The sequence below is a fragment of the Amia ocellicauda genome, chromosome 9 (genome assembly GCF_036373705.1).
Source record: "Amia ocellicauda isolate fAmiCal2 chromosome 9, fAmiCal2.hap1, whole genome shotgun sequence".
Taxonomy (NCBI): Eukaryota; Metazoa; Chordata; class Actinopteri; order Amiiformes; family Amiidae; genus Amia; species Amia ocellicauda.
In genome coordinates, this window is record NC_089858.1 from 19,888,963 (window position 1) to 19,913,561 (window position 24,599).

Sequence of the window (24,599 nt, forward strand, 5' to 3'; positions counted from 1 at the left end):
ATATGTCTGTAAGGACACATTATATGGTCTTAATAGTGTCATCACCTCCTAACCTGTTTAATATGCTTTCTTCTTTACAATGTTCTTCATCAATGTCATTGTTTCTGAACCGACACATGGGGATTGTCGTGTGTCCAAGAGTATCATGGACCATTCTAGCTCCCTTGCCTGTCCAAAGAATTAACAAATATAGCCACAAAATGTTAACCATGGCATCAACATAGGTTTGCGAGTGTAAATCTGCAGCTGCTCACTGTAACACCGAAGCCCATAATGAGCTGGGCCTTTGGCAGGAAATAAAAATTGTAGCATACGGCATAAATGTGTATATATTATGTAATTTATATGACAAAACATAAAGCAATTATCTGCCTCCAGGTTTCATGTAAGTAAATTAGGTGATTCAGATGGTCTACAGGTCTCCCTCAGTGGCAAGGGTGCAAGACTAAGCAGAGCCGAGCCCGTCATACTGGTTACAACAGCTTGGCAAAACCTGCAAACAAGGTACATTCAAATGTAACCTCCTGTAAAGGAATTGTGTAAGTCTGGCACAGCAAAGCACACAGAGAATCTTCATCTACCCACACTAGTCTCCTTGAGGACGAGACCTCATATGAGCACTGCAAGTACAAGGATGTCTCATTAGCAAAAGCTCAATTATTGATGATTATCCTTAATTACAAGAACTCTTCAAATACCCCTTTAAAAAGGACAAAGAAAACCGACTTACTTAACTAACTTGCGTTACAATCATTTTCACTTTTGAGTTATTGAATACTGAAAAAAATTGCTTTATATTTTCCATCTTAATGCTTATAATCTGACAGCAAAAATTAAAATGTATAAATTGTATTGTATTGTATTATTATTTGAAAAATCAACCGTCACAGTCGGTGTTTACTGATTTTATCACGAGGGTTATTACTTTTTCAGAATGTGGCAATTAGACAACCTTCTGTCATTTTAAAGGTTTTGCCTTGTGTATAATTTGAAAAGAAAGCATCATAAGAAAGAAGATTGAGTTAAAATGTCGGTTAGTAATGCTTCTCAATTTAGCAGATTTTGCGGATTTTCATTTTCTTGATAAAACAATTACAGCTACAAACTAAAACTGACCACAATATTGAATTACAAAATCACTAAGAACTACTTCATGATTTCATGAGCAGCATCTGTCATCTTATAACACAACTTCTTTCCAGTAACTAACCTTACTCTTACACTGTAAAATTGAAGCTAGATTGCTCTTTTCCCCCAAAAAAGCTAGAGAAATCATTGCTTTCAAAATAGGCAGGCACAAATTCACCAATACAAATTATATTTACACCAAAAAACTAAACTTTGAATGGAAGTACAGCATTTACATTAAGTGAATATTAAGGTTATTAATAAGCAGTGTGGCAGCGTTCATTAACAATGAAGAGGAGGTTATTGTAAAGAAATGAATTACACATTCTACTTTTTCCTTTCTAAGATAGAGTCCTCTTATAGGGCTTAGAGGATATACAGAGGAGAAAAAGAATTAGAAAAAAAAAAAATTGTTTATTGATTTTATAATAGGCTTAGTGCAAAAGAAATAAACTGTGGGTCAAAATGTCTACAAAAGCTAGTGGCCGACAAACATGGCTTACATTGAGGTAACAGGTCTGTGTTCAAATACTGGGATATCTTTGCTCGCATTCGCTGAGAATATCACTCACAGCATTTGTATCTTGTGTCTGGTCCCTTCCGTCTAATCAGTTAACTTGGAAACAGAGCACGGATTTAAGAACTGGAAAAAATAAAATCTACACTTAAAGGTTTTAATGGATCAATTTCTCCTTTCTAGCACTGCAATCTTTACAGAACTGAAAGGAAAAAATACCTCTTTGCCAATTGTTTGAATAAATAGAAAAAGTACTAGTTTTGCTTCCTAATACAAGTGCAGTTTAAGTGGATATTGGGAGTGAATAGGCACCTACATATTATCAGTTACCCAGCTTTGAAAAATGCCACTTTGAAGACTGTGTTCATTTAGCAGTTTTCTCCCAAGGAACCCTGTTGATATGGCCAATCAGAATGCTTCCATTACATGCTCCTTGAATCTCAAATTAATGTCAGAGCTCAAACCAGTTAAGAATGGCAGGAGTTTTTTTTAACTGCCACTGACAGATTCCTGTTTACTAAAGCTCAGCCCTCCTTCAGTTACTCCGCTGACGGAAAGGATACGTAAATATACACTGCGTATAAGCTGATATATGGATGATAATACTAATTACCTCATTTTGTTTGGGGCACAGCAGTCATTAAAGACCCAGTGGGGCCATTACCATTACTGTCCCTCCAAAATGATGTTATTGCTATATTAATCTTTGCAGCTCATATTTTAATAGCATGTGTTTCAGGTTGGTTGAGGAAAGATTTGTGCCCTGACTATTTTGTTTTTTTCGCCAATTACAGAATACAATTCCATTCATATACCAACCTTAAAGCACATTTCTGCTATATTATTAGATTAAAATACATGAATGTGCTTTGTGTACAATTAGTGACATTTCTTTTTAATTTAGAAATCATTTAACTCGATTAAAACAATAAGTTACAGAAGAGGTAGTAGGGATACTGCTAGTAGTTTTAATAGTACCAGTAGTAATATTTACACTGATAGTACTATTACTATACATTACCATGGATACAGAATGTATATATTAGTGTTTTTATTGTGAAGGAATATAATGAAGCAAGAAAGCTTCATAACATCTACAGAAGGTATAAAATCCAGAATGTATATGTGTGTGTGTGTATATATATATATTTATATATGCATGCAGGATGTTTCCTTAATATCCATAATGTACATAACATTAGCATTATTATTTTTTTCTTAGGAAAACATTTCCGAACACAATATTAAGAAGGTGATGAGACACATTAGTTAGCCTACGGAGCAGCACTGATCAATGTGTAGAGTGCTGTAGTAAAGCAGAACTTTGTACCATATGGTTAGTGAGAGATTTCCTCCCTCTTTTTCCTTCTGCTTTTCTGACAGCTGGATGTCTAATAACAGGGGACAAGATGGTTGGCAGCTGCAAGAAGCTAGCAGTGCTTTGATGCTGCTCACAAGTAATGCAAACTTTCTACAGGTAGGCAAGTGGGATTAGACATATAGCTTTTGAATATATAAAGGTGGAGGAAAAAAGCTTCTGGGAACATATTAAAATGTACATCTGGCAAGTACAAAAGTAAAAGAGTTTTACTTGAAGCAAATGAGCTTTCATCATTTAAAGAAGCTTCATTTTGATATATTTATACAGGTATCATGATGTTTTGTGTGGAAAGATAAAACTTTTTTTCTTGAATGGAAAGTCAAAGGGTCTGCATTTTTTCATGGTGTATTTTAATGTTCTATACACCAATCTGAAATAAATTAAAGTAGCTGTCTCTTTTGTTGTCACTGTTCACAGAGATGATTATTAGCATAAGTTTGAAAAGGTTGGAGCTCTCAAGTGTTTAATTTCACCTATATCCAATGCGTAAATGGTTTGTTAAAGTTCTCTGCATTGGAGTCATTCACATCACAATATTGCCAGATTTTTAATACAGTAGACGTTTAAGAAGTGAGATTCATAACCAAGTACTGAAAAGACATGAATGCTGAAACGTTCCCTTTCATCCTGCTGTAGCTACAGCTTTGTACTTCGTGACGAATATGTATCTAGAAATGTGGTATTTTCAAGCAAAACATCTACAAAACAACAGCAATTATACATTGTGCTATTGTCAATTTGTGTTATTTTCATTTCTAGTAGTATTACTATTATTATCAATATTGTTGTTATTATTATTATTATTATTATTATTATTATTATTATTATTTTAACTAAGATAACAAACATTTCCGCCTGCAGTGTAGCACAGATTGATAACCATTTGCCGTATTATGTACCAGTAGGGGGAGAGCTTGCTTAAATGGGAATCTGCTGGACTGGTTGAAATTAAACTAGAATAAATACATTTTTTATTGTACAATATTAAAATCCAACACTGTTTCAGCAATGCAACGAAGGGCATGGGTTGTGTTAAGCACTATCTTATCAAGTTGGATGTTTTATTTATATGATTTCTCAGAAGTTAAGCGTGGCAGAGCGCTGACGGTAAGCATCATGCACCTGCCTTGCCAGATCAGATGCTCATAGGGAGTGAGCCAGCTCTTTCACTATTACAGAGTAATAAGTGACCTTTAAAAAAAATAAAATAAATGATGAGGAACTGGCGGGTTAGTACATTATGTAATACTAAGCGCTGAACCCTTGCCAGGTCATTAGTATAGTCTTGCACCCGCTGCAGCTTTGCTGTAAGCACTTTCCCAAATGCCTGGATGTTCATAGCTCTAATACACACAACAGCACAAGCCTCTGCAAATCTCTTGCAAACATGGAGCAGCATGTACAGTATGTTATATCTGGGGAGGTAAGCTGTATTTGGTGGTTGAGTAAAACATCAACGGTTTGGGAAATGTACTGCGGCACATCTGAGCACATGGGTGGCACTAAACACAAGTCTAAAGAATTCCCTTGGGTAAAATATGTGTTGTATTCAATTAATATAGCACATTTTTGTCTCCACTCTCTTTCCTAAAGAACCCAGACTATTTACTTAGCTGAAGATGGTCTGTGAAACCTGGTGGAGAAGATCTCCGTAGTTACTTTACCTGCTCTATCCCTTAGCAGCCCTTTTCCCATATGGAATAAATATATACTTTGGTCTGTACCAAATCAAGACTGAGGCCCATCCGCCAACTGCAAATTAGAAACACAGCTCTTGTCATTGGGGCAGCCTCAGGAATAAGACAGAATAAAAAATAAAAACACTCCCATCAAGTGTATGGGATTGTAATTTGTGACGGCTGGGTAAACGTTTGTTCCAGGCCTTTATTTAGCATATGTGTCACATATTTTAAATATTTAATATAAGCTATTTCTAGAAAAGCATATATAATGTATTGTTGATATAAAAAAACACAATATTTTGCGTCACATATATACATGTGTATCAATGTATTTTTTACAGGTATGGACAAAAGTTTCAATATCTAGCCAATTTAAAGTTAATGTAAAGTTATGTTATGTGGCAAGTAAACAAAAATAAATTGACATTATATGTATTTCTGACTGGGTATAAGGCCAGCTTATAATTGGAATGCAAAATTCCTAGAAATAAAACGAGCAATGAGCCATCTTCAACCCCAATTGCTAATTACGCTAAAACATTAGAGTAGACCCCTTAGTGCTACAACTCCACTTACTTCCTTACAATCAGTCAATCATTTTAGAATGCCATTCTGCCAATTCATTCAGTGATACTGGGCTGAGCTTTACCAAGCTCTGTAAAATGCTTGAAGAAGCTTTTTCTAATTATCCTCCATAACTTAAAGGTTGTCCTGTCACTTCAATTCAGATATTTATCTCCAATTCTAGTGAGAGGATTTTAATATTCGTACAGGCTACCTTTGACTCAAATCAAGACTCCAACATGTTCTTTAAAATCATTAATAGGGGTCCTCTTTATGGAAACTGGTGAGCAAGGATTTGTATACTATGTTGATCTTAAAGCCAAGAATCCAACTTCTCTTCATATATTATTACATTTTTTGCCCATTTTCATGGAATAAACAAAATAAAACAACAACAAAACCATATTGCAGGGAAGAAAATCTATGAATGAGCTAATTTTCTGCTCTTAATCTCTTGACAGGCTGTCCCCTCATCTCACTACCCCCCAAAAGCCTTTGAACATATTTGTGGTGGAAATTACATAACTTCAATTTGCTGTGGTCTATTCAGTTAGCCAGTGTCTTCCCCAGCCTGCAAGCAAAGGTCCTTGAGGGGAGATGGTTGGCCCGGCCAGCAGGAAGTCAGCCTAGAAAGCGGATTTTCCTGCTCCAATATCTTAGAAAGTTTTTACTTTCTGTTTCCTGCTGCAAGATGTGATGATTCTCTGTCTCTCTCTCTCTCTCTCTCTCTCTGTGTCTCTCATTTTCTCTCTCTCTGTCTCTCTCCCTCCCTCTTTCCCTCTCTCCCTCTCTCTCTCTCTCTGAGTGTTAAGCCAGCTTCTCACTCCTCCCTTCCCAGCCCCCTGTTGCTGCCTGCTACCCTGAGCCACGGTGTAAAGTTTGGCTAGAGCCGAGTGGAGCAGCTGGGCAGAGCTAACAGGGAATGATAATGACCTCAGAAATCTGCTGTTAGCTCGACAACAATAGGGTGCTCAGTCTAGTGGAAAATTGTGTTCATCAGCTAGCTCTGCTCAGTTACTAATTGACATTGCCAAATATTTTAAGAACAATTGGAATGCACAAGCAAAAAAATGGAGATCTTAATCCTTGGACTTAAAATTTTTCCCCCGTTTTTTTGCTCTTTGATTAGGAGATGACTATCGCTAAAACTGAAGCAAACTTTTCATGTCATTATCTGCCTCATGTCAAGGCTGTGATGCTTACACAAAAGCTTTTTTTATGTAGTCTGTCAATAGGGTTAGGCGTAAGTATGGAATGGAAGCACATAGCTGAGTAATGAATGTGCCCCAGCATAGATTAAATGGCTACCTAAAAAAAAAAAAAACTAAAACAGCTGATTTAATGTTCCTCTGGATTCATGTTAGAATCAATCTGTGATTTATAAAAGAAAATCTCTTTTCATGTTTTCATGTCCTTAGTTTGCATTCCAGGGCCCATGCAGTCCCTTGTGTTAAGCAATTCTTCTGTCATGGTATCATATGGCTGGTCTTCCATATTTAATGAACCAAAGGTCAATGTATTCAGTTGCTCTTTCACATGGGAACAACCTCAATCATTCCTCAACTTAACTTGCTCAAACAGTGCACAGAACTACACATTCATATGTCAGCATAATTTATTTAAATATACCCTTTATTTGAGAAGAATTCAGTGTTACAGGATGGCCAAGGGAAACCAGCAACAACAATGACAAAAGAAAAACATGGTTAAAACAATTTCTGATGTCAGACATACCTATGCTTAATGTTTATGCATTTATTTCCCTACAAAGCCACGGTTGCATCAAAGTGTGCAGGCCCCAGTAATAATCCAACATTGTCCACAGAAATGTCTTCTAGACTTTCCACCTTCTACAAAAGGTTTTCAGATGTCCCTTTCAGAATTGACTTTATGTTGTGGCTCATGTCATAAAGCTGGACTAGGAGTCAGAAAAAATACACATTTAAATATTTCCTATTTTAAACTCATCCCCCCATGAAGGTTTGATTGAGTACTGCATACATAGAAGAGACAATTAAATAAGAAGAGCCTCCATTTTAGAAATGGGACGTTCTTGAACAGTCAAAGAGATATTATGTTCATGTATTTAAAATATTAATATTCAAATAGTCTGTCTACCCAGTAAGGCAGCCTTCTGTTATGGAAAGATAAATATTATGTTTTAATTATAAAAACATAAAACAGAAAATGAGAGACTAAAAACTGCATTATAGTGCCAAGGAAGCTTGTTCAGGAGGAAGGTAAGCAATGTTTTGGCAAATATGCAGAATTAAAAACCTTCATATGTACGCTGCCTGCAGTTTACACTCGGAGAGAATTTTTTCTGCGTTATTTCTCTATCAGAGCCGGGAATCCTAATGTGATCATTATGACATTGAATAGAATGATAAATGTTTCATGAGTCTTGTCCAGGAATAATCACTCAGGGATACGTTTTAAAAAATAACAACACTTAGCAGTTTCATACAGACAAAGTAGGAGGATTTTTTAAATATTAAAATACAATTATCTGAAAGCAAATTGAAATTACAGGTAATATTTACAAGTTGAATGAATCATTCTCTACTGCCCGATGCACTACATGGAGGGTAATATTGCCCTTTTATTGTGGGTATTTATACAGAGATATTAATTCTACTTTGATCTGGGACTTGTCAATCAATACTATAGTGACAATTAGCGCACAAGTAGTACTTCTATAAATTAAAGACCTCATGTGTCTGACCTATGTGGCCCAGTAATACATTTTAGTAATACAGAAAGAAATCTTTTATAATTCTATGACAAGAAAAATGACAGATTGAAGTAAAAGGCTTCAAAGGAGTGTGTAAATCACAGGTTAGTAAATGCAGGTTTTCAGATTCAAAAGCAGTAATGGAAGTCAATTATAAGAGAGACACTGACATAATTCATACAGATATCCTCCTAATTAGCAGCAAAAAATATACAGAAAAGGTTGTCCTCATTTCAAAGTTGACACAAAACACTGCAAGCGTAAAAAATTACTTATAGTGAATCCATACGTCAAACTGGCTCTCTGATCATTCAATCAGGTACTAGTATTATTATCCCTCGGCCACTAAAGCTTTTGAAAAATACTATTCGTGACCTTATTCTGTTTTGGTTGTGAATGTCTCTGATGTATTTGAATGAAGTCTGTGTGGTTGGGGAGAACATTGTTTTCTTGTTGTTGTTTCGCAACACTCTGAAAAGACTTAGTAAATGAAAGAAATATAGAAATGAATAAGAAATGAATAAGAAAATAATGCTTTCATTGTGAAACACAGAAAGTTTAACTGTGTACATTGTATGTTTTCCTGTGGGACAATATTTAAATGCAATGGGATTTAAATCAGTGATACTATACAGACCCAACAAATAACGGTTCTGGTCATTTTATTTTAATTACACAGTAATTACAATGTAACAGCAGTCTGCATGTGTAATTAACCCAATGTAATCACGTAATTAGACGGTTATGTGTGCTCTGTAACCTTAAGTGCTAGAGGTAAATCACATTTTAATTCATATGTAGTATGTGCATTGCCTACATGTTTGCCAGCTTCAGGTAGCTATAGCTGCTTATCCTTTCCATGTACAATGTTTCTCCTCTTAAAACGTAGTGACATAAGTACATGCTTCTCAACTCACAGAGCTCTAAAAATGGACGAGAGTAGCCAGAGGGCCTGAGAGCAGCTATATTCCTAGCCAGCCTTTTACAAGTCAAAGGTCCTGGTTACTGCATTTGATCTTGAGTTTGGTTCTCAGCAGTCAGGAGGGATGCAGCACAAACACATTTTCTGGTTCACTGGTGTCATTTTCACATGTTCACTGATTCAAACATCCTTTTACTCGCACAACAAACAGCTGCATACCATGCGTCCCCCTGCCAGCGACTGTCACACATCTTTGCCATAACTGTTTGATTGCAAAGTTGACCTCACTCCTCTGTTCAGAGGGAGCAAGACGTTTTAAATAGCCCCTCAGTTCTCAATCCCTCTTTACAAAGTATTACATCAGGTTATAATGGCTTCTGTTCTGCCATTCATTGTAAGCCGTCCTCACAGATCCGTTCTGAGAAGCACTCTGCTGAAAAGGTTTCATAATGAATTCAGAAATACTATCAAATTTGGAGCCCTTGTTTATAAAGCAGAATTCATTGTGGAGAATCTGAAATTACAATAGTTCCTCCCCAGCCAAACCAATCTTGTAAAAAAGAAAGAAAAAAGAAATATAATAAAGTAGCTGAGAAGGATTTTCTGAAATAAATTTAAGATTTATTACTAACCCAACAGTTCAAAAGGTCTTTAAAACATTTTTTTAGTAGCACTTGTACCTTTAAAAAGAAAGAAAGACTTTTTATTTTTTTCAAGAAATAAGGGAGTTAATGTTGACCTTTGTTTTTCTCACAGCTGGGATATTATTGATCATTATGGTAATTTAAGTTTAATTCTGTCACAGAGGCAAAAGGGTTATTTATACAGACGACATGCAAAATAAATCAGCTTTCTCTGGGCAACGAAAAAAATGCATGTTAAATTTAAAATGTGAATTCTGAGGAATTGTCAGCCACATGCTGTTCATACAAAACAAAACTAAAATACTAGGCTAAAGTTCTAATTTGCAACCAGTATTCTAGGTTGTGTTTACATAAAATCCTCTATGTCTAAAATAATTTCCCTTTCGAAGAGAAATATCACATACAGTATTAAAATCCATTTGTGTAGTATAGCGTGATATGGAGGGAGGGAATACTCTTATTTCAGAGTGAGTAGGGTGTTCCATGCGTGAATGTTTCTGGCCTTTTTTTATTATTATAAATGGATAATTATGGTGCATAACATATTTATTCTTTGGGGGAATGCACTGCATCATAATCTTCAGGAACGAGTGTTTTGTTTTGTTTTGTAGTTTTATTTATTTATTTTAAAGTCAAGCCCTTGCTAGTCATACCTACATTATTCACCTGAAAATTGCAGGTGTAATGTAGGCTAGAATGAATTTATTTAGCCTCGTGATCACCAATCTCCATACCGGCCCTTAATTCTGCATGATTTGTAGTCTTTACTCTGAGAATGAATTAAGCTAAGAGACTGGGCTAGCTTTTTCCCCCAACAGAGGGTGAGCCCTCAAGGTCAACTTTAAGGCACATTAGCAGAACTGTGTGGGGAAAAACTGGCAACTTGCCCATCAGCCCGCACTACCTGAACTGTAGATAAACAGAGGGATTTCATCTCAGTGCTACAATCAATCTCTCTGCTCTTATGAGCAATGGAAAAAAAAACTACCTAGGAACCTAATGAAGCACTTTAAAATATAGATTTCTGACTGGTTAGTCAAGAAAAAAAGGCTGCCAAAAGATTGTAGAGCACGGTTTGTTCTAGTTAGTTTTTATTGTCTCGTTTATTTTTGCTTTTTGTTGTTAACAAAATATTGTAGACTATATTTTCTAATAGTAAATCATTTTAGTTTTTAAGTATTTTTCTACATTATACTCCATTCTGTGTTAGAGTATAATTTGTAATACCTTAACTTTAAAAAGTGTGTGTGTGAATGTTTTTATATATATATATATATATATACAGGGGTGTAGACTTGTGGGTGACGCTGTCAATATGCTACTCCTATGGAACCGGGCATACATTATTGGGGTGACAACTTAACGTTCTCTCAACATTGAGGGGGAAGCGTCCCCCCCTAAACTTACGCCTATGTGTGTGTGTGTATATATATATTTATAAATTGAAAAAATTATCACAATTAAGTGTAGACCCTGAAATGCAACAAGCTTAATATATGGTATTCTAAAATAAATAAATAAATAAATACATCTTTCTTTACAATTTAGAAGATAATTACTTCTGTAGCATGTATCTTCCTTGAATGGAATGTTTAAAATACTTTCAGAGTTCTCTCCATTTCATTTTCATTAATTCCTAATTGGGGTGGGGGGTTGTCTGTTATTATTTCTTAGATTAAAATAAACATAGCCAATCCCATGTTCAAAACCATTGCAGTACAAGCAGTAGATAAGGAATATAACTAGCTGGTACTGTGAATAAATAAACATTTTCTTCTTTACTGTTGAAATTAAGTTGCTTAGAGCCTTTAGCTAAGCCATTTTTCCCCTACAACTTAAAAGCATATTTTACTCTGCAAATGCAGTTCGAATTTTTTTGACCTGCTTTATATGTATATCTTTAATTAGTGTCTTGTTTAGCTTAAACCAACTGATTATCACATAGTCATGACCCAATTAATAAGCATGCTGCTTAGCCTTAGACTGCTACCCTGAGGAATGAGAAAGTTACCTTTAAAAGTTCTGTAATCATTAGCAACAGCCTATTTAAAACCCAGTAAATATACATTTTATCTGTCAAGCTTTTGGTCCTTCTGCAGCAGTGGGTTCATAGTCTTTTATGTTTTAATTAATCATAATTTGTCCTGTTGCTGCTATGATGCTTTATTCACATTCCAAAAAACACCTTCTGGACTCATAAGTAGTATACTATAAAGAAAGCTGTGACTTTGGAAGTAGACAGAGTGTTTCATGGGTATTTGAACAGAGGCATTAAGTATCATGAGAATGTGAGGAATGCACAGCATGGATTTTAAGTGTTTTGCTTAACAAACGCTGCACCGATTCTCTTTCTTCACCAGGAATTGAATTGGTTTGCTTAAGTCTTACAGGGCTTCATTGTAGTCTTTTGGCATTTATATAACAACCACTGATGGTAAACTCACCTTATAATTAACAGATTTATTCATGTCACTGGCAATCCATTGAAGCTAAGTGGAACAACAAGGGTACCACAGGAACCCCAGGTGAAGGCCTTTCCACTGCATGGGTGGCTGGCTCTTCAAGAAACAACTAGGGCAAGCTTATCGTGATGCACTGAACCAAGTGCTGGTCACATTTGTGGAATGCCATCAGACCTTAACTTTTGAGAAAACCAAAGGTCTTGCATGGTCTAAGCACTCTTCTTTCATGTATTTACAGATCTATGTACAACTGATCTTCTGTACTGAGAATGTGCTTTGCTGACAGCAGTGTCTAGAATATCATAGCGTTTCTGAGCCAATAGGAATCCCATATTCACTTGTCCTTACTGCAAAAGAAGATCCTTTGCCTTTTTCATGCTTTCACTATGTTGATTAATATAATTAACTATACATGAAAACACGAGAGACTGGTATGACAGTGGAAATCTTTCATAAATTCAGTCGTACTTTTGACTACTCTAAGGGGCTACATGTTTTCAACTCTAGTGAGATATGAGTAGTGTGTAATGGCACTTATACTTAACATCAATAGTAAATTATCATTTGCATTGTTCCCTTGAAACTACCTGTGTTTCAGCAGCCTCTAAAAAATATTATTAAAGTCTTTAAATCCAACCCTTTCATCTGATAATAGCTTTGAGAAATTGACCCCTGCAATACAGATGAGCTGCACAGATGAGTACTGATGTGCAAAATGTTAGGTGAATGGTCCTTTCTTACCTGAAGAAGGAGAGGAGGGATGGGGGCTGTCCTCTTGGGCACTCCCTGTCTGTGAAAGGCCTCCGCCAGCTCCACTTTCTTCAGTGATGTTGGAGGAGCCCGGGGTTGTGGATCTGCTGATGGACTGAGACTCTGGATCGCTTGCCGAGCCCCGACGCTCATCCAGGCAGCCGTGGATAGTCTCCTCCCCAGGCTTCCGGTCCCTGTTGTGCACTCGGGAGTGGACCACCACTTGATGGTAAGTTCTAAAGACCCTCCCACAATCGGGGCACTCTGTGGGCTTTTCCTTCATGTTAGCAATACTGTATTCAAGACTCTGACCAATGCTGTGGGACATGAAATCCCTACTGCTGTCAAAGGTGTCATCTTTGCAGGACATCATGTTGCTGCTCTTTGAGCACTGCACCGATTCAGCATGAAGCTTCTGCTTGGAACCGTCAGCAGCCACTACCAGGTACTCGTGCTTCTCTTTCGCGTAGACGACACCTGCGTTGGCCATGACCTCTTCCTGACCGTGTGGCACTTGGTGCTGTTCTTTAGGCATGAATGCTTGATCCATGGCCATCCCCCTGGCCATGATCTGCCAGGCCTGATAGCTATTTAGCGGGTCCATCTCTGCCACTTTAGCTGCAGCTTGCAAGCGTTCCATGCAGCTCGATTTCAAGGGAGGCACCAGGTTCAAGCAGCCCAGCAAAGAGCGCTTCTCTCCTTCAGGCAATCCATGGCCCATGCTGGCTACAGGTGCCAGCAGTTTTCCAAGCATTTCTTTTTCCTTCATTGCAATCCCTGCTTTTGTGAGCATCTGGTTTTGATCAGATAAACCTGCCTTATCAGGCGAAAGGAATCCACTTTGCAAGCATGATATGTATCGGGAATACAAGTTTGCGTGAGCTTCATGTGCCATATTGTTGAGGGTCACAGGCACTTCAGAATCCGAGGGTGATTTGTTCTTAATTGACAGTTTATTCAGATGGACTTTCATGTGGTTTTTCAGGAACCAGGGCTCTTTAAATCGTCTCCCACAGATCTGGCAGCAGTGTTCAAAGGAATCTTTGTGCTTCCTCATGTGGCCCTTCAAGAACCAGGCCTGGCTGAAGACCTGGCCGCACACCTCACATCGGAACTCGCTGGCTGGCTTCTCTCCATTGCCACTAGAGCCCTGACCCTGGGCTGACTCGGCAGTGATGTGCGCCTTCTCCACGTGGCTGATAAGATCTTCCTCCTGAGAGGCAGCGAAGTCACACAGTGTGCACTTGTAGGGCTTGTGCAGTATCCGGATGTGGCGGTCCAGCTCCTCTCGTTTCTTGAACTTCCCCTTGCAGAAAGTGCAGCGGAAGCCTGTGGGAGGGGCGGCCTGCTCCTCCTGTGCGTTGGCAGGCTTGGGTGAGGGAGACGGCTGAGAGAGGCTCTCTGGAGTTCCTTGGCTGGTGGGAGTCAGTAGACTACAAGCGGTAGTGGGCATCTGCTGTTGCTGTTGGGTTTGCATGGGCACGTGCTGGTGCTGGAGAGGCTGGGGCTGCTGTTTCATGTCCAACCTGGGCTGCAGAAGGCTGCTTTTCATCTGCTTGTCCCTCAGGATGGCTCTCTCTTCCAGCTCGTGCAGGAGGCGGTTCTCCTCACGGACTCGGCCACGACCTTTTCCGAGATTTCCCAGCTTGTGCGTGCGAAGGTGGATCTTCAGGTTGCCTTTCTGAGCAGCCCGGTGGTCACAATATGGGCACTTGAAAGGTTTCTCGCCAGTGTGGGTTCTCATGTGCAGCGAGAGAATGCTGTTAAAACGGAATCGCTTCCCACACAGGGGGCATGGGTATTTTCTGTTCTTTCTGGCATCATCTTCAATGTCGTTCATCTGTGACATGATGCCCAGATTCTGGCCATTCAGGAACTGCTGGAGATCTACTCTCCCGTTCATGCTTAGACTGGAATCAATGTCTCGGTTGAGCTGATTGGCAAGCAAAGCCATTTGACTGCTTATGGGCTGGCTGGCTAGGGCCATGTGACTTTTTTCATCCAGTGGCGTAGCAGCTTTCTCCTCAGGAATCTGTCTGTTCTGAAGATCGGGAAAGGCATGGCCAAGCTGTGTCGTTAATTGGTGCAGCTTCTGGCTTATGGGATACTGGCCATTAAGAACAGTGTTGCTGAGATGGGAATCAGCTTCAGGCACTGCTGAAGACACACCAAGGCACAAACTAGTTTCCTCCATCCTGAAAGGAAAAGGAAAACACACGTTAATGTCACATACCAACAAAGAAAATTAAGTAAAGGATTAATATAAAATCAAGACATTCATCTTCTAAATCAAAATATATATTGTCTAACAAATGTGGCGCTACCATTCCAAGAAGTTTCAGAAATTGTAATATAATTTTAGATGTAATAATTGCACTCTATCCATGCTGAGTACAGCATAATTAAAATACTTCGACCAACATATCAGAATTCTTTCAATTACACGCCTTAATGAAACAGTGCAATACCGTTGTTATTAAGCTGCATGTATATAACAATTACAATATTAACAAAAGCACTTAAAACCAAAGGGTTACTCAAGTAAACATGTTCTTATCTTAATAATAAGACTTGTACAGGCATAATTTCCATTGCAAATAAAAAAGGCAGAGTATAAGTGATATGAATCAATGTGAATAAAAGATCAAAAAAGGATTTCTCTGTGAGGCGCGCTAGTAAGTAAAAAATAAACTGTAAGCCATTATTGAAAGTGAGTGAGTATAACTTGTAAGAACCATTTTAAGCTGAGAAACAATTGCCATTGAAAACAAACAAACAAATAAATAAATATCAGCATTTGCAATTACTTGCAATACCATTCACACTCTTGTGTTGGATAATGCTCTGTTTCATTCAACTGAGGGTCAAGCTTTGGAAACAATAAAAGGAGTTTTGCTTTAGTCAACAAAAAGTGCTATAATATCTCATTAAGCTGATTAGTATGCTGCCTAGTAACAGTACTAGGTGCTATAACACATGATTATAATCATAAAAATCCTTCAGTGTTTGCAACTAAGCATTAACGAGGTATATTAAATTTTAAGGAGAATGTGACTAGCAGCTTGGTGAGACTTTCCCCACTGTACAGTACTACAAAGTACCCTTGAACGGGGAGCAATGCGTTTGAAGGAGTGTGGTTTGTTGATGTCCTTGTGTGTCTGACGATTACAGTTCTTGCGCCAAGGGATAGCTAAACATCCTAAAATGGGTCTTTTCTAACATGCCTCAGGCCACTTGATGATGCTGAAGAGAAGAATACACAGCCTCTGGCCATAAATAAACCTTTCACAAGTTAAAGATCAACAATTGACTTGATGCTTACCCACAAAAAAGTAAGTCTGCTTAACCATTTTCAGGATCACTTGACAGCTATAAATATAATTATAAAAATAAACCAAGATTTTTCAGACCACGGCTTTGGTATGCTGAGCAAGTGCTTTTTATATTTTGGTAATCAACATGGGTAAGATTTCTGCATCCAAATACATTACATCACAAACATTTCTGCAGTAGGCAGCAGTGGAAAGTTTATTTGCTGACATACCATTTGTAAGCTTAAGAGCTGCCTATTGTTAGCTGACACACTCCTCCTATGTTACATCAATGAAGAATCATGTTTAATAATTTTAATAGAACCACTTGTAAAAATGTATTGCAATATCATTGTTATTATTGTTGGTCGCTTTGTTAAAATTATGGTTTAAGGCAGTACTCCAACAATGCCTGTAGTTTAGGACTAGAAATAGACTGAAAAATCTATATATTGTGACAATGGTAAATCATGGATGGATGCCACCATAAAGACTTTACAGAATATAATGAGATATATACACCATATTACCAAATGTATTGAGTCAATCCTGTGCCATTACTCTGATTTCACAGTTTCCAATGTAGCAAGACAAATTGGTCTCTGTGGTTTCCTCACACTTGATATGCTCATCCAGTTTATCCCAGAGGTGTTCTAGGAGATGTAGGTCAGAAATCTGAGCAGGCCATTCAATTAAATTCAATTCAGTTATATACTCCTAGCTTTGTGCCACTGCACTGGTAGATGTAAAGGCCATCATAATAAAATTTCATCAGATCCAAGCAGAATACTGTTGTCCAAACCCTTTTATGCCCTTCTATGAAAAATTAACCTTTATATGAATCACCTGACTTACACTACAATCCACTACTGGCACAGGGAGTCCTGTTCCAGTACATTTAGTATTATAGTGTGTTTATATATAGGTATAGTGTATACGAACTAAACAGCTGCTTCAGGAAAGGAAACCAGACAACACTTCATATGGGGTGAAACAAAAACACACCCTTCTACAGGGCCCAGGGTATTATTCCTCAGGTCATAATGAAGACCCATCCGCTAAGACAGGAATCAGTATTCTATACTGTGGAAAATTGTTTAGTGGACACTGACTAATTAAACAAAACAAACATGTTTGTGAATTCTGCCATTGCCTTAAAGTCTAACTAAAACTCCAGATGATTACAAAGACTATAACAAAAAATAAGTGTCAGTAACAGGGTGTATTTACTCATAATCCACAACCCTGCTTGGCTTTCCAACATATCTTACACATTTAAAGCTATATACAGCAAAGCAAATGTTCAGAAACAGCTTGAAATTCTTTGGATGATAGTTTCTATTTGCAATACAAATCTGTGACTTAAGAAAGCTGGTGAGGGGGTGCTAATCTATAGATAGCAGTTTGCATCATTCTCCTTTCCATAGTAATTTTCCTTCATTTGATCTTCCACTTTATCTTCGATGATATAAAAGGACAAGATAAATGGTGGAATAATAAAATAATAAAATAATACAAAACGATAAATCTGTTCCAAGATTTGTACATTTTCAGGATATCCTTAGTAATAATTCCTATGCAAATGAAAGGCAATTAAGTGCTGCCTTTTAGTGACAAGAGACTTTAAAGCAATTTAAAATTTTCCCAATTAAAAAGGACATACCATGGTTGGAAGATGCGACATGCAGATTTAAGCTATCACTTCCAAAATAATTCAACCTAAATACGTGCAATGAAGAACGATGACTGAAGCAATATTTCCAATACAAAATATAATTCTAATAGCAATAATTAGCCTTAAAAAATGCTGTTCGGTATACTTTTATCACAGTCATGGGACCACTGCATTATGCACCTTATCTCTAAAGAAACAAAGAAAAATTAAATCTAAATACTTTTATCTGCATAATTCAGTTCCACATTTCCAGTTAGCAATTTATCTGATAATAACCTGAGATTCTGATAAAAAAAAAAATCCATGCAATTGACGTGTGTCCACTTGAGCTAGCACAGCAATAAGAACAATTAGTTGAAACATAAAGGTTCCATCACACTGCGATTTCATCTTTCATAATGAAAGAAAAACCACCAAGAGATCAATTGCGAAACAGAGGTTCTGCTTAGGTGTTTCAGCATTCACAACTGAAAAAATAAAATAACTGACTGGCTGGCAATAATGCTGTATGTTTCATTATTCTACCAGCACATTTTTCTGTCAATTGTTTGCAAATCTACTGCAATAGCTGTTGACACAAAGATAGCTATTTACAGGGTTAGCTAAAACAGCATTGCGTTTCCTAAAATTTCAGTTAACTGTATAACAAGCTTACCTTCCTGTATTGAAACCATTGAATCATTTTCATTTTAGTGTTCCTGTACAGTATTTGTAGGCCACGGTGTTGATGCATCCCTTTGCACCTTCAACCCCCAAAATGTTTATTTTTGAGGCAAGAGCATGTGTTTATTGAAGCTCGGTTTCATTTGTCTCTTTCTACCTGTCACACATAACATTTACTTAGTGTTAACAATGCACTTTTATAAATATCACAGCTGAAATGAAGTTTCTTAAAGCCACTAAGACTTCCTATTACACTTTCTCAGATAGATATGTGGTACTTTCTTACAGTTTGTGGTTAATATTTACCGTTTCAAGCAACGTCACATACAACCTGATTTTGCAAAGTGTACACCAACCCACAGTTTAAGTAGTAATGGTATCTTCTGGTATGAATTTCAAAAATGGTTATTTGGCAACACACAAACACATACGTGTGTGTGTGTGTATAAATATACATACATACATACATATATATATATATATATATACCCCCCACAGACGCACACAAATTGTTAGACTATATTGTATATATATTGTTAGAATATATAGACATTTATAAATAGACATAGATATGCTGAAGTTTATGGGCAACAATTATTTATTAAACCTTACTGAATAGACTTGAGTTCAAGGAGACAAGTCTTCAGGCATGTGGGTTGCATTTCAACTCAACATGTGGTTTCATCATAATATATATATATATAATGTTTGTTTATTTATGTATGTATGTATGTATGTATGTATGTATGTATGTATGTATGTATGTATGTATTAACTTAAAACAGTATCTTTCAAACCTGAACATAAACTGGATTTGATATAATTGTTTCATATAAAAATTAGATTTGCTATGCTTTAGTGCTTTACGAAAGCTTGAACTCTATCCATCTGTTATCCTTTTTTTTTATTCTGGCCAATGGAAAAGTATGAGGATTAATTTAATTCCTACACCATACCAAAATAAGTTGATTTGATACACTTTTGTAATATTAAGCATTTATTAACCAGAAATTACCATCTAACCGCAATGCAATACTCCATTAATTACTATGAGGAAAATCATTATTACTAATAAATCAATGTTTAATTACTAAAAAGTGTGTAAATTTAACACGCAACATCTCTAAAGCATTAATGAATCTTGAACATGACTAATTAGTTAGCATGACAAATGCATAAATGTTAAAGATGTCAATCATATCTTTAACAATTATATATATGTGTGTGTGTGTGTGTGTGTGTGTGTGTGTAAGTATATACAAAGGCCGGTTTGAAATGTTTCAAGCCTATCAAGAGGGAAACACTACAGATCATTACTGGTGCGGTGTGTTGACAGCATTTATACAGGCTGAGTCAAAATAGTCTACATTGGTTAACAACATGACTTCCAAATCCTTGTCCTCCGCACACCAGTACAATTACTGCTCTTTGGCCAGATCCTAAAATGTTGAAGATTTCAAGCGTCTAGTTTTTCATAAGTAAACTGAAATCTGCAATAGTTTGAGAGCTAAAAGCTACCACAGAGGTGAAATCAGCAGAGTTGGTTTAATTCAGCTTGTTTGTTTCAGTTTAAGGATGAAAACTAGAAGATTGTGGGTTCCCAAGCACCAGACCTGGTAAACCCTGGTTAGCAGCATAATGGAGAGTGTGGACTAGCTGTATCAGTATGACGCTACATCAACACAGAACACTTTCTAAGGCTCTCTAGCTATGGCTGTAATTGCTAGCAAGGTAATTTCACTATTTAAAAACAGAAAACAAAACTTTTGTTATCCAGTTTCTGATTTTTGTTTCAATATTAAGAGTAATAAATGATAAAGGTCTTTTATTTTTTATGCTAGCAACTCTTTTTGGACAAGTCTCCTTTGATTATGCATTCTCTAGGGTCAAAAACATGATGACTTCTTCATGTTTCAAATGTGCTGAAACGCAGTGTACGGTTTACCAATGCAACACACAAAAGGGTTTTTCAAAGATGTAACTAAGATGTCTCTTTTTATTTGCATCTATTTAAATCTTAATCAATAGTTGTTAAATCCTCACTGCATCCGAATTCACTGAAAACGATTTCCATCTGGTCTGATGATATTATAATTTATATATTTTCTTCTGTGAATCTTTGACATTTCAAATGTTGGATTTTGGATATGTGCTCATTCAGTATGGCTACATTATGCTGAAAAGACAATTTTGGCAGGATATCTCATATTAAACTAGTGAATAAAATAACAAAAGCACAATGATCCCATCGGAGGATAAATTAGGCAACTGCAAGAATGAATTGCGAGTTGAAGTAGGATCAGGGACAAGCAATTAACGTCATATGTCAGCACTGTTTTAAAATTAAAAAGAAGTAATCAGAGGCTCAAGCAAGATATGAAGGTAAAAACAAATGACCTTGTTTTGTGATTAACAACTTTTTATGTGTTTAATTAAGCAACAGAATCAGGTCAAAATAAGTTTAATGCAATGTCACATGATGAGAAATAAAACCTCAAAAGTTCAAGCCCTTGATAAAACTAATGTCAATCATATGAATTTCACAAAGCATGAAAATACACCTGCTTATAGCAAAATTGCTTATTTTATTACAATCCTATATGAGCCTATGGCTATTCAAAATACTATTCATTCTACATAATTTGCTGCTTTGTTTCAATCACATAACATATACACTCTACTGTTTTATACCTGAATTAAAAAAGCCATGTATCCAAAGAGTTAACCTTGAATTTACAAGAAATGTTTGAGACTGCAAAATTTGACAAAATAACTCATACCAAAGGCACAGACAAATGCATGATTTGGTACACATATCTTCATCATATTATCATTGAATAACAACCGTCTCATTTACTTCTAGTCTCAATGTTAAACAATATGTTATTGATAGGGTTTAAGAAGACTGTCAACAGGTAGTTCACCTTTCAGCTCATCTCTAAAGATCAGTATAAGCAAAAAATGCAGCTTTTCATCCCCATGTCTGAAAGCCTATATGGATGCCAGTGTTAGATCAATGAGAAACAAGCACATTCCCACAGTTCATTGTTCTGTAAGCATCAGCTCTACTCAAAGCTTTATTTTATGTTAAACACTCGCCTTATTATGCTCGGCAGATGTGGGGTTTAAATGCATTTTACAATAGTCACAACATTTGGGAAAAACTGCCTCATATTGCCTTTGGTTTTACGTTATGCACTGAGAAGATTAATTGTTGAAACATTTGTTAACCAGACATTGTTTTTACAAGTCATACTTGTTTAAAAAACAAATTATATTATATCCTTATATAATGTGACAGATAGCAGTACCAGTGGTAAAAAGAAGATAATGTTGAAAGAGAAATAGCAACTTATCACTTTGTTGGAATTAATGGTTTAGCTTTACACCTGTTCCTTAATTTCTTAAATTCTGTATACCTTGAGTTCTTTCTGAAGTTTACCCTATTCTAAGTGACTTTCCTGGTATGTTAGAATACATGTGCTTCCTCATTATAAGCTAAAATGGCAATGTTGCTACCACCCAAGGTGTAGGTCAACCTGTAAAGGCCATAATCAATGATGATAAAGTTACTTAAAATGCACGGTTAAGTAAGGCTTTCATCATTCTTCAATGCTAAATCAATTACAATTTTAGGATTCTGCTTTACATGAAACAGTATGAAACAAATTCTGTGATGGGGCTGCCTTAGTTTTGCAGTAAAAGAAGAAATAGGTGTTTGTTGTTTTGTTGTGTTCCACAAAACACATACACAGTTCATTGTTATTTATTTTTCATTCTCTCTCTCTCTTTTTATAAGTATGCATAAAGAGATATCAGAACGTCCCACTTCTTAACAATCTAAATAGGACAGGATGTTCCCTTTCAGGATTCTAAAAAGTTACCTTCTTTGAACTTGATGTCAATATAACCCCAGATAACCAAATATCAGAAATAATTGCTGTTTTCTTCTTTTCTTGGTGGTACTGCTATAATGATTTTGCATAATGACTTGAACAAAGTGCTGTTGTGACAGGTGGTAAAATCAAACTAGTAAGCATAGAGACAGGGTTCAATTTAGTTTGTGAATCCTTTAATTGTTGTGCAGCTAATTAAAAAAAAAAAAAAAAATCTTTACACTCATGAATGTTTACCGTTGCTTGTATGCATACACAGAAAATTAAATTGTGCCTTCGAGGGCTGAGAACTATGGAAAAAATCATAGCTGGTGCTACTTCAACATACTTACCAGCTTTTCACAAATGGAATCTGTAGAAGTTTTTGCTGAACAAATACAGAGCTAATTAGAGATGCTTATTATGTGAATTAACATGTTAAGCAAGTCATGTCATTATTTTACATTATGCAGTCTTTAAGTGAATGATTCTTCAGTGTCTATTGAAAATATTTTTTTGATGTGAGGATGAAAACAAACAATAACCAGGTAAAAACCACAACCTACTCAACAGTTCATAACCTTAAGTATTTATGTCATATTAAATTAGTTTTATTTTAAAACATGCCTTTTTGATGATTGTTTCATTATTATTAATCTTGTTATTTCCCAAGTAAATTTAAATCCTTTATAAGACGTAAATGCAAATGCTACTCAGTTCTAGTGGTTGTGCAATATATGTCCAGAAAGCACTACAAAGAAAGCTAACATCCTGTTTAAGTAAGTAACTATTCTTATCTAACCAATCAGGAAGTAAGAGATGACTGAAATTGCACTCAATTCAAAGCTAATACAAGTGTTCGTAAATCCTATTTAGCACTATTGTCTGCAGCTGTAAGATACATTATTACATATTTAATATATGTGTTGCTTTTCAGCATTTAGGGAAATAGTTTAGAACGTAATGTGGCTACTCTAAATTCTTACTTTGAAAAATAGACTATATAGTAATTGAAGTGAGGAAATACAGTTGGCAAGCTGCTCTCAGGAGAAAGGGTGGGGGCCCTCTGATATCAGGGTGCTTGTTTATTTATTGCAGTTTATCGGAAACTGTGGTCCGCCTTTTCTTGAAGGATCAGATACTTTGCACTATGCTCTTAGAAAAGAAGTAGGCCTTTCAGAAGATTGCTGTCCATACCATTGTCTTGAAGGCCAATGTTTTTCAAAAAAAGGTTTAGATTGTGAAATAAAATAGAATGCATCATTTCTAACACAAATCACTAAAGAAAGGCCAAGCAGCTTACATTCGTTGAAAAAAGCCCACCCCCTTTCCACTACTGTTGATCGCAGAAATACATTGAATTGCTTTATACTGAGTCTAAACATAAAGTATGACAAAGTTTTATTCCAAATTCTAAATATTTTTTATAAGAAATATAAAAAAATGAGCACAAGCTGAATTACAAGTGTCAGAAAAGAAACACTTCATGATCAGGAGCCGGGTTCCTGATGCCTTTCTACACTCACCCTTGAGTTTCTCTTTTGGCTTCCAGTCTGCATTTTTATCATTTTTCCTGGCCTTCTGACCTTGAAATTCTTAACTTATTCATCCATTTTTTGAAACAAAAGATGCAAAGGACACAAACATGTGCAGACAGAAAAAGTAAAAAAAGGATTGAACTCAGGACTTTGAGATTGGGCAGCTCCATAAACATATCATAGGATCAACCTGGGCATACATAATTTGCTATTTCTTAAATGCTGCTCTTCGGTTTTGCCAAACAGTGCAGGTTTTTGATCCAATCCGCACCTAATAGTCAGTATCTAAAATCTACAAACATCCTCATTTAGAATGTGAGAATCTTCTATGCAAAGTAAAGCAGTGTTGATTTTAGAATACAAAATATAAAACCCTAGATTGTTTGGGGTCCCCGAGGACTAAAATTGAGAACTACTGTCTTAGATAATTACATATTCTGTCAAATTGCATGCCACTGTAAATGTAACGCATCTAAAATTATTTTAACAATTTCTATTTTGTGTGCATTCTGCAGACATTCTTAAATTGTAAACTCGTTGTTTAAAAATCAACATGCATTACACTCTTGTAGCGCTATATACTGATGGAAGCTGAGGTCTGAACACTTCCCAGAATTTAGCAGGTCATAACCCTTTGGGATTATTCAACCATTGTTTACTGTATACCACATGGACAGCAATGCAGATAATATCTACCGCAAAACAAATACAAAATATTTATTCATTGTGCATGGTTAAATAACAAAAATATAT

At 36.3% G+C, this 24,599-nt stretch overlaps 1 protein-coding gene across 3 annotated transcripts in view; it reads right to left on the reverse strand.

Annotated features, from left to right (window-relative positions):
- The window catches only part of znf536 (zinc finger protein 536), a 161,431-nt gene that overhangs the window by 66,249 nt on the left and 70,583 nt on the right, over positions 1-24,599 (reverse strand). For all 3 annotated transcript variants that reach the window (XM_066713679.1, XM_066713680.1, XM_066713681.1), the window contains exon 3: positions 12,776-14,979. In XM_066713679.1, the coding sequence (XP_066569776.1) occupies positions 12,776-14,978 (2,203 nt within the window). In that variant the 5' untranslated portion in view covers position 14,979. The remainder of the gene's footprint in view (positions 1-12,775; positions 14,980-24,599) is intronic.